The 17,078-nt window shown below is 39.4% G+C and overlaps 18 protein-coding genes and 5 non-coding genes across 23 annotated transcripts, besides 1 other annotated feature; 10 read left to right on the top strand and 13 right to left on the bottom strand. All coding sequences in view use genetic code 11, as the record gives it.

Moving 5' to 3' along the window:
- Positions 1 to 17,078: part of a sequence feature (large single copy region; LSC) that runs on past both edges of the window.
- rpl20 (ribosomal protein L20) lies at positions 619 to 975 on the top strand. Its single transcript is given in 1 exon segment — positions 619 to 975. A coding segment is annotated over 1 exon segment (357 nt).
- rps18 (ribosomal protein S18) lies at positions 1,230 to 1,457 on the bottom strand. Its single transcript is given in 1 exon segment — positions 1,230 to 1,457. A coding segment is annotated over 1 exon segment (228 nt).
- rpl33 (ribosomal protein L33) lies at positions 1,525 to 1,725 on the bottom strand. The gene has a single exon. The coding sequence runs from the start codon at positions 1,723 to 1,725 to the stop codon at positions 1,525 to 1,527; it is 201 nt and encodes a 66-aa protein (YP_009490505.1).
- On the bottom strand, positions 1,835 to 1,963 carry psaJ (photosystem I reaction center subunit IX). Its single transcript has one exon. The coding sequence runs from the start codon at positions 1,961 to 1,963 to the stop codon at positions 1,835 to 1,837; it is 129 nt and encodes a 42-aa protein (YP_009490504.1).
- On the top strand, positions 2,244 to 2,317 carry trnP-UGG. Its single transcript has one exon. It is a non-coding gene; the product is annotated as a tRNA-Pro (tRNA).
- trnW-CCA lies at positions 2,361 to 2,434 on the top strand. Its single transcript has one exon. It is a non-coding gene; the product is annotated as a tRNA-Trp (tRNA).
- petG (cytochrome b6/f complex subunit 5) lies at positions 2,744 to 2,860 on the bottom strand. Its single transcript has one exon. It carries the CDS (start codon positions 2,858 to 2,860, stop codon positions 2,744 to 2,746), a length of 117 nt encoding a protein of 38 aa, YP_009490503.1.
- On the bottom strand, positions 3,009 to 3,104 carry petL (cytochrome b6/f complex subunit 6). Its single transcript has one exon. It carries the CDS (start codon positions 3,102 to 3,104, stop codon positions 3,009 to 3,011), a length of 96 nt encoding a protein of 31 aa, YP_009490502.1.
- Positions 4,183 to 4,434, top strand: psbE (photosystem II cytochrome b559 alpha subunit). The gene is given in 1 exon segment: positions 4,183 to 4,434. A coding segment is annotated over 1 exon segment (252 nt).
- psbF (photosystem II cytochrome b559 beta subunit) lies at positions 4,444 to 4,563 on the top strand. The gene has a single exon. It carries the CDS (start codon positions 4,444 to 4,446, stop codon positions 4,561 to 4,563), a length of 120 nt encoding a protein of 39 aa, YP_009490500.1.
- psbL (photosystem II protein L) lies at positions 4,586 to 4,702 on the top strand. The gene has a single exon. It carries the CDS (start codon positions 4,586 to 4,588, stop codon positions 4,700 to 4,702), a length of 117 nt encoding a protein of 38 aa, YP_009490499.1.
- psbJ (photosystem II protein J) lies at positions 4,822 to 4,944 on the top strand. The gene has a single exon. The coding sequence runs from the start codon at positions 4,822 to 4,824 to the stop codon at positions 4,942 to 4,944; it is 123 nt and encodes a 40-aa protein (YP_009490498.1).
- Positions 5,660 to 6,625, bottom strand: petA (apocytochrome f). Its single transcript is given in 1 exon segment — positions 5,660 to 6,625. A coding segment is annotated over 1 exon segment (966 nt).
- Positions 6,851 to 8,329, bottom strand: cemA (envelope membrane protein). Its single transcript has one exon. It carries the CDS (start codon positions 8,327 to 8,329, stop codon positions 6,851 to 6,853), a length of 1,479 nt encoding a protein of 492 aa, YP_009490496.1.
- On the bottom strand, positions 8,484 to 9,041 carry ycf4 (photosystem I assembly protein ycf4). The gene has a single exon. It carries the CDS (start codon positions 9,039 to 9,041, stop codon positions 8,484 to 8,486), a length of 558 nt encoding a protein of 185 aa, YP_009490495.1.
- psaI (photosystem I reaction center subunit VIII) lies at positions 8,484 to 9,584 on the bottom strand. Its single transcript has one exon — positions 9,474 to 9,584. The coding sequence runs from the start codon at positions 9,582 to 9,584 to the stop codon at positions 9,474 to 9,476; it is 111 nt and encodes a 36-aa protein (YP_009490494.1).
- On the bottom strand, positions 10,179 to 11,111 carry accD (acetyl-CoA carboxylase, carboxyl transferase subunit beta). Its single transcript is given in 1 exon segment — positions 10,179 to 11,111. A coding segment is annotated over 1 exon segment (933 nt).
- trnR-UCG lies at positions 11,463 to 11,536 on the bottom strand. Its single transcript has one exon. It is a non-coding gene; the product is annotated as a tRNA-Arg (tRNA).
- rbcL (ribulose-1,5-bisphosphate carboxylase/oxygenase large subunit) lies at positions 11,649 to 13,076 on the bottom strand. Its single transcript has one exon. It carries the CDS (start codon positions 13,074 to 13,076, stop codon positions 11,649 to 11,651), a length of 1,428 nt encoding a protein of 475 aa, YP_009490492.1.
- atpB (ATP synthase CF1 subunit beta) lies at positions 13,714 to 15,195 on the top strand. Its single transcript has one exon. The coding sequence runs from the start codon at positions 13,714 to 13,716 to the stop codon at positions 15,193 to 15,195; it is 1,482 nt and encodes a 493-aa protein (YP_009490491.1).
- On the top strand, positions 15,201 to 15,599 carry atpE (ATP synthase CF1 subunit epsilon). Its single transcript has one exon. It carries the CDS (start codon positions 15,201 to 15,203, stop codon positions 15,597 to 15,599), a length of 399 nt encoding a protein of 132 aa, YP_009490490.1.
- Positions 15,818 to 15,890, bottom strand: trnM-CAU. The gene has a single exon. It is a non-coding gene; the product is annotated as a tRNA-Met (tRNA).
- trnV-UAC lies at positions 16,092 to 16,771 on the top strand. The gene is made up of 2 exons: positions 16,092 to 16,128; positions 16,737 to 16,771. It is a non-coding gene; the product is annotated as a tRNA-Val (tRNA).

The following is a 17,078-nucleotide window of genomic DNA, read 5'->3' as shown; positions in this document are numbered from 1 at the left end:
TTTCTCATTCTAGGGGAATTTAGAGCTCCGGTGTATAGGAGGGACCCAGCTGCCAAAAACTGAACCATGGAAACATTGGAATCCGTAACGTTTCCAGTGCAGCATCCAGCCAATCAGTAAAAAAAAAGTATCTAATCTGGAGTGTTTGCGGACGGGAAAGTCGGAGTAGCAAAAGCCATTGGAATCTTTATTTTTTCACGTTAGAAAGAGAGATAAAAATCTGTAGAAGATAGAAGAATATTCATTCTTGTAACAAAATAACGAAGGGATCATGGGTTCTATTCAAACAATTTCATTTTTATCATTGGCTTAAATATGTGCTAATCAACTAAAAAAAAAAAAAATAGAAATTATGATAACTTATATCCTTCCCGAAACACTTGAAATATTCATGATCTTAAAAGATCGATAAGTTCACCGCACGTAGTGTTATTAAATTCATGTAGTAATAGACTTAGCTTCTAATGATTTTAGAAAACATATTACAATACAACAATCTATCTGTCTGCTTTGGTATCTCCAACTAAGATAGGAACTATCTCGGGAAGCAGCAGGAAAATAAAAATAAATGGATTTTTCGAAAGTTAAAATCTGATCCTCTGTGAGGCTAGACATCTAATGACCAGGGTAAAACGCGGATCTGTGGCTCGGAAGCATCGCAAAAATATTCTTGAAATTGCATCCGGATTTCGAGGGGCTCATTCAAGATTATTTGGAGCGGCAAACCAGCAAGAGAAGAAAGCATTAGCTTCTGCTTATGCAGATAGGAATAATCGAAAGAGAGAGATTCGTCGTTTGTGGATTGCTAGGATTAATGCAGCAGCACGGAAGAATGGAATTACGTACAGTGCGACGATTCACAATTTGTCTGAGAATTAAGTTTATTTGAATTGCAAAACACTCGCGCAGGTCGCTACCCCGGATGCTTATTGTTTCTCCAGGATCGTACGGGCGATCAATAATAAGATACATTGATTGAAGATAATAAACCTCTCCGGATAATTCTTCTCGGAGAGGCAAAAGAGACAGTATCAAATGGATCCTCTATTCTAGCAAAAGGAGAGAGAGAAAAATAAAGAGAAGGAAAAAATTTTTCAGAGATAGGAGTTTCAACTCAACTTAATTCTCTTTAATCACACGCGTTTCACAGTTAATAATAAGTAGATTCTAAAATACCAAATTAGTTAATTCACTAGAGTTCAACTTTCTAGTCGCAATTCATAAAGGATCTAATTCTCATTGTTCGAGAATGGTAGCAAAGCCAGGATACGAGCTCTTTTTATGGCGACAGCTACTAAACGCTGTTGCTTCGAGGTTAATCTATTCATCCGTCTGGATAAAATTCTTCCTTGCTCACTTACGAATCGACGAAGTAAGCTGGTATTTCTATAATCAATAGTTTCATCAGATCGAATAGACGGGGAACGTCTACGGGAAGATCGTTTAGATTTATTCGTGATACTCTTCGTGTGACTACCGATACCTAATAATATTGATTACTTCCGAATCCATTAGAAATATCATTCATTTTTTTAACTCTTTGTGAATAGTGTGTTTGTGGCAACAAAAACAATATTTCTTTGATTCCAATCGAGTAGGTGTATTACGACGATTCTTACGCGTAGTGTATCGAGAAATACCTGTAGATTTGTCACCAGTCTCTTTTTGAGTACAACTTGTACACTCTGAAGCAATAGTTACTCTTGCATCTTTACTTTTAGTCATAATTTCGATTATTCCCAGCAATAACTCGATTACTAACCACTTTCCTCACAGGGAACAAGGATTGATGTTTTACCGCTCTGTTTTATCCTCTTTTTAACTGCTCTCTTGGTCAAAAAAATGGAAATAGTAAGGCGTCTGGAAAAAAACGATTTGTTTCTATTGATGAACCAGCTAACAAGCCGAACCATATTGTAGCTATCACAGGGGCCGTGGAAAAATAAACTTTTACATATTGCATTATAAATTCTCCTTCTTCTTGGTTTTTTTATCCCCACTCCCCTTCTTCCCTTTCTATTCTTTTTCTTTTTACCATTGAATATTTATTACGCGTCCATTGAATCCTCTTCCTAAAAAACCAGAATAATTGTATTATTCCAGTCCAAGGATTGAAAATGGTACGAGACAATGCCCCCCTCGAGTCATAGATTTTTTTTGCTGGTAGCCAATACCTATAATTATTGATTATAATTAATCAAATAGTTTTAGATCGACGATGTCAATTATGAATCAAGATTAATAGGGATGTAGCGCAGCTCGGTAGCGTGTTTGTTTTGGGTACAAAATGTCGCAGGTTCAAATCCTGTCATCCCTATTTCTGATCAACGAAGATAAGAAATTACTCCAACTGGAAAAGAGCGCTCTTAGTTCAGTCCGGTAGAACGCGGGTCTCCAAAACCCGATGTCGTAGGTTCGAATCCCACAGGGCGTGTCTATTGTTGTTCAACCAGAAACTAATTAATTTAGTTAATACGCATTGAAGATACAGAAGCAAGAGAAAGGAATATTGTTGCTGTGGACAACCTTTATTCCCACCCTTCCTAGATGAGAAGGGTTTCGGGACTAATCATAGAAAAGGTAGATTAGATAGATTAGATAGAGGAAAAAAGAAAGAAAGAGAGAAAAAAGAAGATGAAATGGAAAGGAAGATAAAAAGAAAAAGATGGATCTATCCAGATAGATATCTTTATTTGTCTTCCCTATTTCATCGTATTTTTTAAGATCTGAACATTATTAATATCTATCGAATATCTAATTGGTCACCGCGTCGATATTGTGAATATGCAGTTACAAATGGTCCAGCTAAGGTTATTGGGATCGAACCTAACACAATTCCAGATAGTAATGCTTCAACCATTCTAGTTTGTACATATCTAATATGAATACTTACCGGATTGGATTTAGGTGTCGACCAATAATCAATAATTGGTAAGTACAATGAATTAGTAAGCGCCGATGGGGCCCTCCTTCTTCGTTCTTTTCTCTTTCTAGATGATACTGCTATATCACAGAATCTGGATTTTGTTCAATCCAACAAATAATGTTAAGGTTAAAGTTGGTACGGATGTTGAAAAAGCGAAGTAACTTAATAGGGTGAGCATGGATTTGAATACCAAATTATCTAACAGATGAATTAGTATACAATTTTATGTAGTAAATTCTTACTCAAAATTGTTGACTCAGGTTTGTTGGACCAACATTAAGTAAAGCATGTGAGCGTATGAGAGTGGTTCATCCGGCAGGGCCACGTCTCACTAATTTATAGAATTGACAACCATATATTTTTCTACCGTTGATCAATCGAGTGAGAATAATTGAAGTGGCCCCCCCACCCCCCCCAATAGCTAATAGAGGTCGTACAAAGATAACGTAACAATCTCAATACTGGGGGTTACCAGAAATCCTAAAAAATAGGAGAAGGTGAATAAGGGTGGATTGGTTGAATGGGAACGAATATTAATTGGACGTTTGGGAAAAGAACCCTTGACCATTCGGTGAGACCAACGAGAGACAAAGATTGTGTTATATCTGTATCTTGTATTTTATTGGTAGAATTTATTTAGAGATTCAAGACAAGTTTAATGGGAGTTACATAGTTTTAATAAGTGACGAGATAGATGTGTGGTCAATAAATGGTATGAAATAATTATTGAATATTTCACAATAGTTATAATGGACCAATCGTTGGATAACCCTCAAACGGCCCGTACCAATATCTCCCACCTGTTAATTACTTACCAATTTCAAATCCGGTTTCTTTCTTTTCACCTTTCTAATATCTTTCGTAGCATGAAAGATAAATGACAATTAAAAAGAAAAAAAGTATTGAAGAGAAATAAAAAGAGGGAAAGGGACATAAAAGTATGGACGTAATAAGTGTCGAGATTCCTATTATAAGATATTGATATTGATAGTTACTCAAAAAGAAAAGATGATTATTGGTAGTCTATCAGATTCTACTTGCCAGGAACAAGTAACCTTGCCGCATCGAAGGGAGGCTAGCTATACTGATCCAGTATATTTCGGATATACCCTTGGTATAATAGTGACAACCTAATTTGGATTGATTGCGGTTCGGTGAGGTATGCCGGTAGATTCTGCATCTTCTAGCGTTGATACCTTTTTTCGTTTTCGAGAAACAATCCTTTTTAGTATTACAAGAGAGATACGGAGCTAAACATGTCTGGGAATACGGGAGAACGTCCTTTCGCCGACATTATTACTAGTATTTGATATTGGGTCATTCACAGCATTACTATACCCTCCCCGTTTATTGCAGGTTGGCTATTTGTCAGTACAGGTTTAGCTTACGATGTTTCCGGAAGCCCCCGCCCAAACGAATATTTTTCAGAGAGCCGACAAGAAGTTCCTTTAATAACTGGCCGTTTCGATTCGCTGAAACAAGTTGATGCATTTACCAAATCCTTTTAGGAGGTACCAATGGCTCTAGATAAGACTTATCCAATTTTCACTGTTAGATGGTTGGCTGTCCACGGATTAGCTGTACCTACGGTTTTCTTCTTAGGATCCATATCAGCGATGCAATTCATTCAAAGATAGTTTTTACGTGAGCTTCGAATATATGACACAACCAAATCCGAATAAACAGAGTGTAGAGTTGAATCGTACAAGCCTTTACTGGGGACTATTGCTGATTTTTGTACTTGCCGTTCCATTTTCTAATTATTTTTTCAATTAGAAACTGGAAAGAATTGTCAATCTCGAGTGAAAAAGATAAAGATCCTAATTATTTGTGACTGTTCATGTCTCGAGTCATGACCAAGTGATGAAACCAAAGTAGGGGAGGAGGTGGAACAAATGACCAATACCACTGGAAGGATTCCTTTGTGGTTAATAGGTACTGTAGCTGGTACACTTGTTATAGGTTCGGTGGGCATATCCTTTTACGGAGCCTATTCGGGGTTAGGATCATCTCTTTGATAATGACTAATCCTTGAAGACTCTCTTTCACTTCACTCACAGATCAAGCAAAAAAGTTGTGCTGAATCTCACAAGATTTCCACTTTTTTTTTTATTACTCCTTCGCGGTTCAAAAAAATTCTTGTTCAATCTATCTATATCTATCTATATCTATCTATAGATAGATATCACTCCAATTATGACAATCCACTGAATAAACGAATTATTCGATCGATTCTTCTTCAAAGAATCGATCGAGGTCGAGTGTTGTGACACTAGACTAGTTCCTACAACTCATAGTTTTTACTATCATTGGGTAAGTATTAGACACAAATTCATATCACGGTTTGGAAGAGGTTAGATACGTTTGAAGAAACAGACTAATTTGATAGAGTCACTCGAGAGGTTTTCGGATACAACTAATATAGATATAGAAATCTTATTGATTTACAACCCTAAATAAAAAAGCGAGACTTCTTATTTCCCCCTACTAGCAGTCTTTCCAACCAATTTCTATTCTTTTTTCTGTTGTTCCTTTTCCCTGTTTCTAGTCCGTACCTTTTTTTCATCCCTGTGGTTGTGTTCTCCCCTCTCCCGGACTCAGTAGAGTACGGATACTGCATCGAAACCATCGACTCGAGAAGGGGGAAACAAGGATCCCTTGTTTGGGTTACACCCAACTATCAATTAGTTGTTTACCGATGGGAGGGGAAGAATAAAAGAAAAGTGTATATAATCAAAAATTCATTTCTGCCAGCTGGACTTTTTCAAATTGTTTCTTCTTAAGCACGAGAAAAATCTGTGCCAGAGTAACCGATGCAAAAAAGACTAGGAGACCTTGAATACGTAATGGGTCTTGGGGTACAACCTCCACCTCTCCTTGACCAAATCCACCCACATTAGGGTTATTAGTCAACGGCTGATCGACTTTAGCAGATTCGCCTTCCGAAATAATAAGTTCGGGACCGGGTGGAATAACATCAGTTGCTTCACGACCTTCGGATGATTCTTCGATAATGATTTCGTATCCACCCTTTCCCTCTCTACGTACCACTTTCTTTATTTCTCCCGTTACTGAAGCAGTATAAACTGTATTGTTGCTTCTACTCCCATCCGGATAGATTTGTCCCCTCCCTCTATTTCCCCCGACATAAAGAGGGTATTTCAGAAAGTGTGCTTCTTTATTAGTAGTAGGGTCTGGTGAGAGAATCGGAAATACGATTTCACTATATAGTTTACCCGGAACTGGACCTATCACAATTATATTCTTTTTGTCAGGGCGATAGCTCTGGAACGAGAGTTTTCCCAGCTTTTCCTTCATTTCGATTGGAATGCGATCGGAAGGAGCTAATTCAAATCCTTCGGGTGGAGTAAGAGCAGCACCAACATTCAACCCACCTTTTTTACCATTTGCAAGTACTTATTTTATCTACGTATCGTAAGGAATCTTAACAACTGCTTCAAATACAGTATTGGGAAGAACAGATTGTGGGGCCTCGATATCCACAGGTTTCTTGGCTAAGTGGCAATTTGCACATACAATACGCCCCGTAGCTTCTCGTGGATTTTCATAATTCTGTTGCGCAAGAATAGGATATGCGTTTGATACAGATGGACAGTTTACTTTACCAAAACTGATCGATACTAGAAGTAATAGAATCAACCATTTTTTCATCCAGTTATTCGTAATTCTTTTTTGCATAGATTGATGATTGGTGCCAAGTCTTTGTGCAAACGGATCGTTTTCCGACGCCGTATAGTATTAAATATTCTTCCCTTATTCTAATTTTTTTTCTTCCCCCTCTCTCCTTTTTTCTCTTTTATTCTTCCCATTATAATTAAATAGCGAAGAAGGAGAGGGTAGAAAAGCCGAATTCTTGTCAGGAATAAGTCCAGTACGTTAAACGCAAATTCAGTGTAATAATTGTCATTCACTCATTGTGTGATAAGTGGCTACAATTGAGGGAGATGTACGATTCAAATGACGAAAAATCCGATACTTAAAGACTGTATCTGAAATAACCGGAAAGGTTGAGACGAAGCGAGAAATTACATATTTATTGGGAGCCAACCCAAAATGTTCAAAGGAGGACCCTATAAAAATCTCCCAACCATGGGGGGAATGAAACCCTACACATAAATCAGTTAGTGGAAGAATAGAGAACGCTTTCATTGTGTCATTTAAGCTATAAAATAACTCTTGAATCCGAGAATTTGAAACTGCAAGTCTCTTTCGACCCATTATCAACAAGAAGACTAAGATGGCGATGCTAATTACATCGGTTACTAATTGTAGGAGTAGTTGAATATTTGCTTCATTATACATCACTGCCGATCGAATAGTTTCGTTGTACGCATTTGTATCATAATTCCACAATTGAGTATCTACAGAATTTCTAGTCGCATCATTTAACCAAAGTAACGCTTCTACTTTCCGAAGCCGCCTCAGAGCCCTTTCCTCTTGAAAAGAATTGATAAAGATTTGTGGTTGAGAGATGTTCCACCAACCCCTAATCCAAGGTTCTAGAAAGCGATTCTTAAGACTGATTGGGATCGTGAAAGGGAAAAGCAATAAACATCCAGTATATCGAAGAGAAGCTAATGCTTGATTTTTAGCCAATCCAAAATCATTAAGTACTAATGAACTCGATTGACTCGTCGATTCCGCCTCGAATCTAGATAAAGTACGAGTTACAGACCGAGGTACCAGACTTATAGATTCATAAGCCGCTGTACCGCCGGGAAAATCTATTGATTCACAACCGAATGATTCCTCAATTGACTCTTCATTCGTTTGAAGTGACAAAGGGTTTATGGAATAGCGCCTTCCCTGAGAATCAGAATCATTCAAAATTGCTTCAATCCAAGCTAATTTTCTATTCATTTTTTCTATACTACTCAACTTGTGACAGATGCATTTTTTCGCAGAAGCACAATAATGTTCCGATTCATCTTCTGGAAAACCATCGATTCTTTTTTGTTCCTCGTTCTTCTCCTTACCCCTGTAATAATTTTGGCAAGACCCTAGAAATAGTGCTCGGAAAAGCGAAGTTTCTGGAAGATGCGACGGGGGCGTATCCAAACAATTTTCTGTCATAAACTTATTTGTACGATGGGGGTGAACAGAGTGGCGTCCAATTAACAACGACTGAGGAAACTTTGTTCCAAGAAAAAACCCCAGATTTTTTTGCATTCCCAATATAAATATGCTGAGTCTGCACTCTAGGAGACTCCAATATATTATAAATTTAGATTTATTGAATTCCGTGTTTGTAAAAGCTGCTACGGTCCGCAACGATTCTTTCTTTATAGACTGTAGCTGCTTACTAGCCTCGTAAGCTCTATCCGAGGAACGGTGTGGAGTATTGTAAAACCGTTGAAGAAGTTTCCAATAATGTGATCTCATATGTTACTTGTATATCAGGAAGAGGAAATCCGCAAAGTCTAGTCCAAATGAGTCTTTGTTATTAAACCATCCTCTTGGACCCTCCCCAAATCTTTTACTGTGCTACCTCACTTACCTTTCTGTTGATTATCAGATTCTTGAATCATGTGGAGCTTCAAAACCCTTCGATTGATACGCGCAGGAAACGAGCAGGTTCGGCAGCTTCTTCTTCCATCTCTCCCAAAGTTAAATCTTCACCGATTCGGGTTAGGGGGATATTCTGTCGACCCCTTACCCTCAGGTACAGAATTCGACGCGGATAAAGGCCTTCCCGAATTTCCAACCCAACTGCTTCTACCTCTTTCAGTGTGAATTGGATACAGATACGACGGTTCCTTCCAGGAAAGCCCCACCGAAAAATTGAGAAGATTCCTTCCCGTTTATCAAATAAATTGTATCCGCTGCCCACGTTCCAAAATACGGTACACCATGGGTAGAATCCGAGAAAGAGGCCCGCGATACCGTAGAAACACATTACAATACCTTGTGGGATGAAAACAATCTGTTCGGACGGAGGAAGTCCGGGAATTAAATCTTTGCCGATGCAACTAGAAATCCCAACCAGTAAGAAACCTGTTGCGCCGCGGACGAGAATACAGGCCCAACACAAATTGGCAAATGTACGGGAACCTTTCACGGGATCTACTCTGATCCATTTGGAGTGACAAGTCATTAATATTTCCTCAAAGATTGCATAATGAATTGGATTATCCATCCCTCACCAACCTCACTTCCCTCATCTTCTTTTTACATAGTTCATGCGGTTTATTTCGGGGGATACTCTGTCTCTGATACATTTACGTGTGATAATGAGACGATAAGTCGTTAGCGTCTAAACACACCGATAGTTATCTACATGTATCCTAGCAACGGAGAAACAATCTACATCTCATTTATATGTGAACTGAAAATGAGACATAGATTGGAGTGGTATCGTTAAAGTTTCCGAGTGCTCAAACAAGTAGGAGGGGATAGTTGCTAATGAAGCTTCGCAAGAAGGATCTGCCCAATCAGCTATTAGTTAGGACTAATAATTGAAATTGATCCATATCACAGAGTCACCAAGCAGTTTCTTTCGTTTTGAAAGACTGTGCAACAGAAAAGATTATAGAATTTCATCCCGCTCTATATAGAGAAATAAAAAAGCCATTGTAATTGCCGGAAACACCAAACCTACTAGGGGTACAAAAATAGAGGGTAGATAGGACGCTGTCATGATGAAGTCACCTCAAATAAAATAAATAAATATCTATTTATACAATACTATATCTTCCTTTCAGCTCTCTTTCTAATATCTAATGATAGTCTTTTTGTTCCATAAAGAAAAGGGGTTTCTGGGCTTCTAATAGACTCATCTCATTAAGAATTCTTATTTTTTTTTTGGGGGGGGGGGGGGGATTCTTCGGGGATAATAATGCCGTTATCCCGAAATCTACGATTCCGTTTCTTATTGATTGAATAATCATGTATATGCATCACACAGAAGTACCTATCTATGTCTATATAGACAGATACTTATTATCACCCCAAATCGGATTAGAACCCAAAACCTTACTAGTAGCCGACAAATCCATTATTTGGATAGAGTCCCACCGTAACGCCATGTTTCTGATACCGTATCGAATAAAAGCGAAACAGTGAAGTGACAACAATTTTTTTTTGTTTGAGTAATCCGTCTGCTCCTTCTTATATCTCTCTCTATATATATTAAGAGAAGAAAAAAATAAAGACTCATTTTTCATTTATTGATAAGTTCTAGCTTTACTAAAAGAAACAAGATTTGGACCAATAAAGAGTAAAAAGAAGGAATTTACTTCTTTTTATATGGGGCTGAGGAATAAGGCTCAGATATCTCGCTCAAAACACCCTTCAGAAGGTTACGTGGAACAATCAAATCGAGTGGCCCATTATCAAATAAAGATTCAGCCGCTTGAAAGCCATCAGGGATCTTTTGTCGTAAGGTTTATTCAATTACCCTTTTACCCGCGAATGCTGTATATGCTTTAGACTCGGCAATAATTATGTCCCCTGACATACCGGAACTAGCAGTGACACCACCCGTAGTTGGATAAGTAAGAACCGATATATAGAGCAATCTCTTTTGAATTTGATGAGTTTGTAGAACGGAAGAAATCTTAGCCATTTGCATTAAACTTAACGTTCCTTCTTGCATACGTGCTCCACCAGAAGCACGGATTATAATTAGTGGCAGAGAGTCGTGTGTAGCATATTCGATTGAGCGGGTAATCTTCTCACCTACTACGGAACCCATACTTCCGCCCATGAAGTGAAAGTCCATAACACCAAGCGCAATAGGTGTTCCATTTAGATATCCTATACCTGTTTGAACAGCATCAGTTAAACCCGTTTTTTCTTGAGAAGCAGCGATACGATTCTGATGAGAATCCTCATCGGAGAAACCTAAAACATCTTTTGCAGTCATCTCTTCATCCATGGGAATCCAAGTGTCGCGATCAATTGAAAGTTCGATCCTTTCCGTACTATTCATTGAAAGGTGATAACCGCGCTCTTCACGAACACTCTTATTCTGTTTCAAAAATCTCACATGAAGCATGTTCCCACAGTTATCACATCGAGCCCATAATCCCTTATTGGTATTGATAATTATCCGTCTATCCCTCTCCCTTTCACTTGAAATGGAGCCTTTGGTAGCTTCTTCGAGGAAAGCTCCGATCAATCCACCGAATTTGCGTTTATCTTCAAACCAATTTATTACAGACGTAAAAATCTCCTCATCTGTTTCTGCCCTTCAGCTCGGGAAATTAAAAAAAAAAAGTTCAAGTTGTTCGGATTCTACTTCATCAGTGAAATAGGCGAAAAGCTATTGAAATATTTTATGAAGCATCAAAATCATTGTCTGATTGGAATAGATACCAACCTGGGACCGACCCCAGGTTCAGTAGCCCAATAACTGATTGGCGATTGAATAATTATCAATCCGATCAATCATATGTTAGAAGCTTGAATTTGATTATCCAATAATATGTTGTGAGACGATACATCGTAAGACTCTCACTAGTAAACTGTTGATTCGATGTCACACTACTCGTTGGCATCTCGTAGTTTTTCAATATGAATTGGTAGGGACTCGAACCCCCGTACCCACGGCTTGAAACCATGTACTCTCATCCACTGAGCAACCAATCCTAATCCGTCACATATGAGGAGCATGGGAAAGAATGTTTCTCTCCCGATACTCCCTGCCCGTTTCATGAGTCCCGTGGGATGACTGACTGATAGTACCAAATAGTTATGGAAATTACAATGTATCGATTGTATCAAATACAAATTTGATTTCTTTCCATATCTCGCAGGCGGCAGCCAATTCAGGACTCCACTTACTAGCTTCACGAATAATCTCATTACCTTCACGAGCGAGGTCACGGCCCTCATTACGAGCTTGTACACAAGCCTCTAACGCGACTCGATTAGCTACGGCACCGGGCGCATTTCCCCAAGGATGTCCTAGGGTTCCTCCACCGAACTGTAAGACAGAATCGTCTCCGAAGATTTCGGTTAGAGCAGGCATATGCCAGACGTGGATACCCCCCGAAGCTACGGGAAGTACGCCCGGCATAGATACCCAATCTTGGGTGAAATAGACGCCGCGGCTACGGTCTTTTTCAATATAATCGTCGCGAAGCAAATCGACAAAGCCCAAAGTGACTTCTCGTTCTCCCTCTAGTTTGCCTACTACAGTCCCAGCGTGAACATGATCTCCACCGGACATACGTAATGCTTTGGCTAACACACGAAAATGCATACCGTGATTTTTCTGTCTATCGATGACAGCATGCATCGCACGGTGAATGTGAAGAAGCAGCCCATTGTCTCGACAATAAAAGGCCAAGCTAGTATTTGCGGTAAACCCTCCGGTTAGATAGTCATGCATTATAATTGGTACCCCCAATTCTCTAGCAAAAACTGCTCTTTTCATCATTTCTTCACACGTACCTGCAGTAGCGTTTAAGTAATGTCCCTTAATTTCGCCTGTTTCGGCCTGAGCTTTGAAGAGAGCTTCTGCTACGAATAAGAAGCGATCTCTCCAACGCATGAATGGTTGGGAATTCACGTTCTCATCATCCTTGGTGAAGTCAAGTCCACCACGGAGACATTCATAAACGGCTCTCCCATAATTCTTAGCAGATAAGCCCAATTTTGGCTTGATTGTACATCCTAATAAGGGACGCCCGTATTTATTCAGCTTATCTCTTTCAACCTGGATACCGTGAGGCGGTCCAATGAAAGTCTTAGAATAAGCAGGAGGAATTCGAAGATCTTCTAAGCGGAGAGCGCGTAGGGCCTTGAATCCAAAAACATTACCTACAATGGAAGTGAACAAATTGGTAACGGAACCTTCTTCAAATAGATCCAAAGGATAAGCTACATATGCAATATACTGATTCTCCTCCCCAGCAACAGGTTCGATATCATAGCATCGACCTTTGTAGCGATCGAGACTGGTAAGTCCATCTGTCCATACAGTGGTCCATGTACCTGTGGAAGATTCCGCAGCTACTGCAGCTCCAGCTTCCTCAGCCGGTACTCCGGGTTGCGGGGTCATTCGAAAGGCTGCCAAGATATCGGTGTCTTTGGTCTTATAATCGGGAGTGTAATAGGTCAACCGATAATCTTTAACACCAGCTTTGAATCCAACACCTGCTTTAGTCTCCGTTTGTGGTGACATGGGTTCCTCCCTATGACTAAATTAGTAAATCTTGCAAGGATGAGATCTGCTCGACATAGGTGGAGTATTTCGATGTGAAACGCAAAGTGGGTTTCGGTAATTCAACCTGTGCGCGATACTTATACTTGTCGAAACTCCACTTCAAGCATGGAACATTACTATTTTATATTGCGTTTCATACGGAGTGCAACTAACTACTAAGGTTTTTTGCAGAAATCACTTGAGAAATGGGATTCTATCCCACCCCAATACATTGACTCGGGAATCTCTTCGTGGTTAGACTGGTCGATAGAAGAAAGAAAGGGATCGGACCGAATGTCTGGTCCGTTTTGAAAAGTACAAAAATGAATAATGAAGATTCAATGGATAGGACATGATAGTCGCATGTAACAAAGTGGACTTATTTATAGAACGTGGATTTTATTAGTCCTTGAATCATAGACAAAAAGGGGGATTTTGCTGGGTCTACCGCAACTTTTGCCCATCTCTCTGTTCCATCTATCTCTAGCTATATTTATGAGAAAAGGGAAAAGGGAGTTTGAAACTACTGACTTTTTATTCACCATCGATCGGCGAAGAAATACCAGACACTTTTATCGATTCAGTAATCAAATAAAGATAATACACCAAAATAGTTATGAAAACTAGTTCTCTCTCTTTCAAAATTTCTGAATTGGTGGAAAACAATGTAGGATACATTACTCAGATCATTGGACCAGTATTAGATGTGGCTTCTTCTCCAGGGAAAATGCCCAATATTTACAATTCATTAATAGTTAAGGGACGGAACTCAGCGGGCCAAGAGATTAATGTTACTTGTGAAGTACAACAATTGTTAGGCAATAATGAAGTCAGAGCCGTAGCTATGAGTGCTACAGACGGTTTAATGAGAGGTATGGGTGCTGTTGATACAGGAGCTCCTCTTAGTGTTCCTGTTGGTGAAATTACTCCTGGCCGAATCTCTAACGTCCTTGGCGAACCTGTGGATAATCTCGGTCCTGTAGAGAGTAGTACGACATTTCCAATTCACAGGTCCGCCCCGGCATTTACCCAATTGGATACTAAACTATCGATTTTTGAGACGGGGATTAAGGTTGTAGATCCTTCGGCTCCATATCGCCGAGGTGGGAAGATTGGATCATTTGGGGGTGCTGGAGTGGGAAAAACGGTTCTTATTATGGAATTAATTAATAATATTGCCAAAGCTCATGGAGGTGTATCTGTATCCGGTGGGGTGGGAGAACGTACACGTGAAGGCAATGATCTTTATATGGAGACGAAAGAATCGAAAGTTATTAATGAACAAAATATATCAGAATCAAAAGTGGCTCTGGTTTATGGTCAGATGAATGAACCACCAGGAGCTCGTATGAGAGTTGGTTCAACCGCTCCAACAATGGCAGAATACTTCCGAGATGTCAACAAGCAAGATGTACTTTTATTCATTGACAACATCTTTCGTTTTGTCCAAGCGGGATCAGAAGTCTCTGCGCTATCGGGTAGAATGCCTTCTGCCGTGGGTTATCAACCGACCCTTGGTACAGAAATGGGGTCTTTACAGGAAAGAATTACTTCCACCAAAGAAGGATCAATAACTTCCATTCAAGCTGTTTACGTACCTGCAGATGATCTGACTGACCCAGCCCCCGCTACAACATTTGCACACCCAGATGCTACTACTGTGCTGTCGAGAGGATTAGCAGCAAAAGGTATTTATCCGGCCGTAGATCCCCTGGATTCGACCTCAACCATGTTACAACCTTGGATTGTAGGTGAGGAGCATTATGAGACAGCACAGGGGGTTAAACAGACTTTGCAGCGTTACAAGGAACCTCAAGATATTATAGCTATTCCCGGACTGGACGAATTATCCGAAGAAGACCGTTTAACGGTAGCTAGAGCTCGAAAAATAGAACGTTTCTTATCACAACCTTTTCTTGTAGCAGAAGTCTCTACTGGTTCCCCAGGGAAATATGTTAGTTTATTAGAAACAATTAAGGGATTTCAAATGATTCTTCCTGGAGAATTGGATAATCTACCTGAACAAGCTTCTTATTTGGTTGGTAATATCGATGAAGCTACCGCAAAGGCTGCAACTTTACAAGTGGAGGGTCAATGAAAGGGATGGTATCAACTCTTCGCGTAATGGCTCCTAATCGAATCGTTTGGAATTCCGAGGTTTGGGAAATTGTTCCATCCACTAATAGTGGTCAGATTGGTATATTACCTAATCACGCGCCGCTTCTTACAGCTTTGGATATGGGAGTCCCAAGAATACGTCACGATGGACAGTGGTCCACGATGGCGCTGATGGGTGGTTTTGCTATGATAGATAATAATCAGGTAACAATACTAGTTAACGAAGCAGAACGAGCTACCGAAATTGATCCTGACGAAGCTCAAAAGAGTTTCCAGGCGGCTCAAGCTAACTTAGCTAAAGCGGAGGGCAAGAAGAGAGTAATAGAAGCCAATTTAGCATTTAAGAGAGCCAAGGCGCGATTAGAAGCTCTAAATGCTAGTTAATACGCCTCTTCTTCTGACCCCGTGGGAATAAATAACAAAATACAATGTAATACAGAATGTATTGAGTGACTTGCTAGTCTCATCATAGTATCATCATAGTATCATGGTACTACGGGGTTTTTATCTATATATCTATATATATAGATATATAGATAGCTATTAAATATCTGTAGAACTTATTAGATATCAATCCAAAAATCATGGTATCTAATAAGTTTTACCTACTATTGGATTCGAACCAATGACTCTCGCCGTATGAAAGCGATACTCTAACCGCTGAGTCAAGTAGGCTGTTACTACTCCTTACACGACTCTGTTCCATCTATATGTATTATACTCAGCGGGAGATTTAGAAACAACTACATGTTCCATGGAGAAATATTTGATTTCATTTGTTTGAAACATAAATTATTATTATTTGCAATTGGTTATCTGGCTTGACAAGAATAAGTTGATAGTGATACAATGGGTATTGTATGATCAAACTGATCAAGGGCTATAGCTCAGCGGTAGAGCGCCTCGTTTACACGTGCGCCGATGATTTTCTTTTTAGAAGGGTTTATCGAGACTCAACCGATTCGCGCAGGATCCTGCATGATGGATTTCTGTCTTACCTCACTGAGAGATGCGAAAGAACAGTAGCATGACAGATAAATTGATCAGAAAAAGGTCAATTTTAAAAGAGTTGATATGGTGGATGGTGATCTATCCAATGCTATAGATGGTGGGGACGGCGCGGGGACCCCAACAAGATCTCTTCCTCGTCTTACGAACTTTCGGGTGTAAAGAGTATCGTATATTCTTTCCAAGCGACAGAGAATATTCGATATTACGAAGTGGATCTGTGCAGCAAACCTGTGTCAACGCCATTAACCTTCTAAAGATACTTCGGGATTGCTTCATCTTTATTATTTTATCTAAAAAATAAAGATAAAAGTCTAAAAAATTTAGACTGAATTAGTCGAGCACACGGAACCATCTTATTTGGTGGAACAAAGGTTGGTACATCAGCAATTGTTCGTTCATCCCAACTGAAATGGGAGAACAGTTGGTAAGAGAGCCCAATGCCGCGAAAGCGGCATGTTGGGTTCGTTAAGCAGTTGAATAATATTCTTTATATGTTCCGATCTGCATGACCGAGAATGTCTACGGTTCGAATCCGTATAGCCCTAACCTGTGAAAACAGCCCATTCCTGGGGTTACAGTATACTCAAGTTACGTTGAATCCGAATCATTACATTCCTAGATTCAATTTGCCAAACTAATTTATTAATTGGAATAAAAAAAAATACTAATAGATTTAAAAAAGGTATGTTGATTATTTAGTCTGTTTCATTAACTGGGTCGGTAAGATGGATAGACGGCCACTCAGAGAGAATCAGTATTCTAACATTCATAATAGAATAAGAATATCTGACATTTTTTTATTACCTTTTTCAATTAGATAACTACCGACATCAAAGGATTGATGAACCTTAC

Source organism: Cibotium barometz, chloroplast (genome assembly GCF_041138505.1).
Source record: "Cibotium barometz chloroplast, complete genome".
In the NCBI taxonomy this organism is placed as follows: domain Eukaryota; kingdom Viridiplantae; phylum Streptophyta; class Polypodiopsida; order Cyatheales; family Cibotiaceae; genus Cibotium; species Cibotium barometz.
The sequence above is the reverse complement of the archived record's forward strand: the minus strand, read 5'-3'. Positions and strand labels throughout refer to the sequence as shown.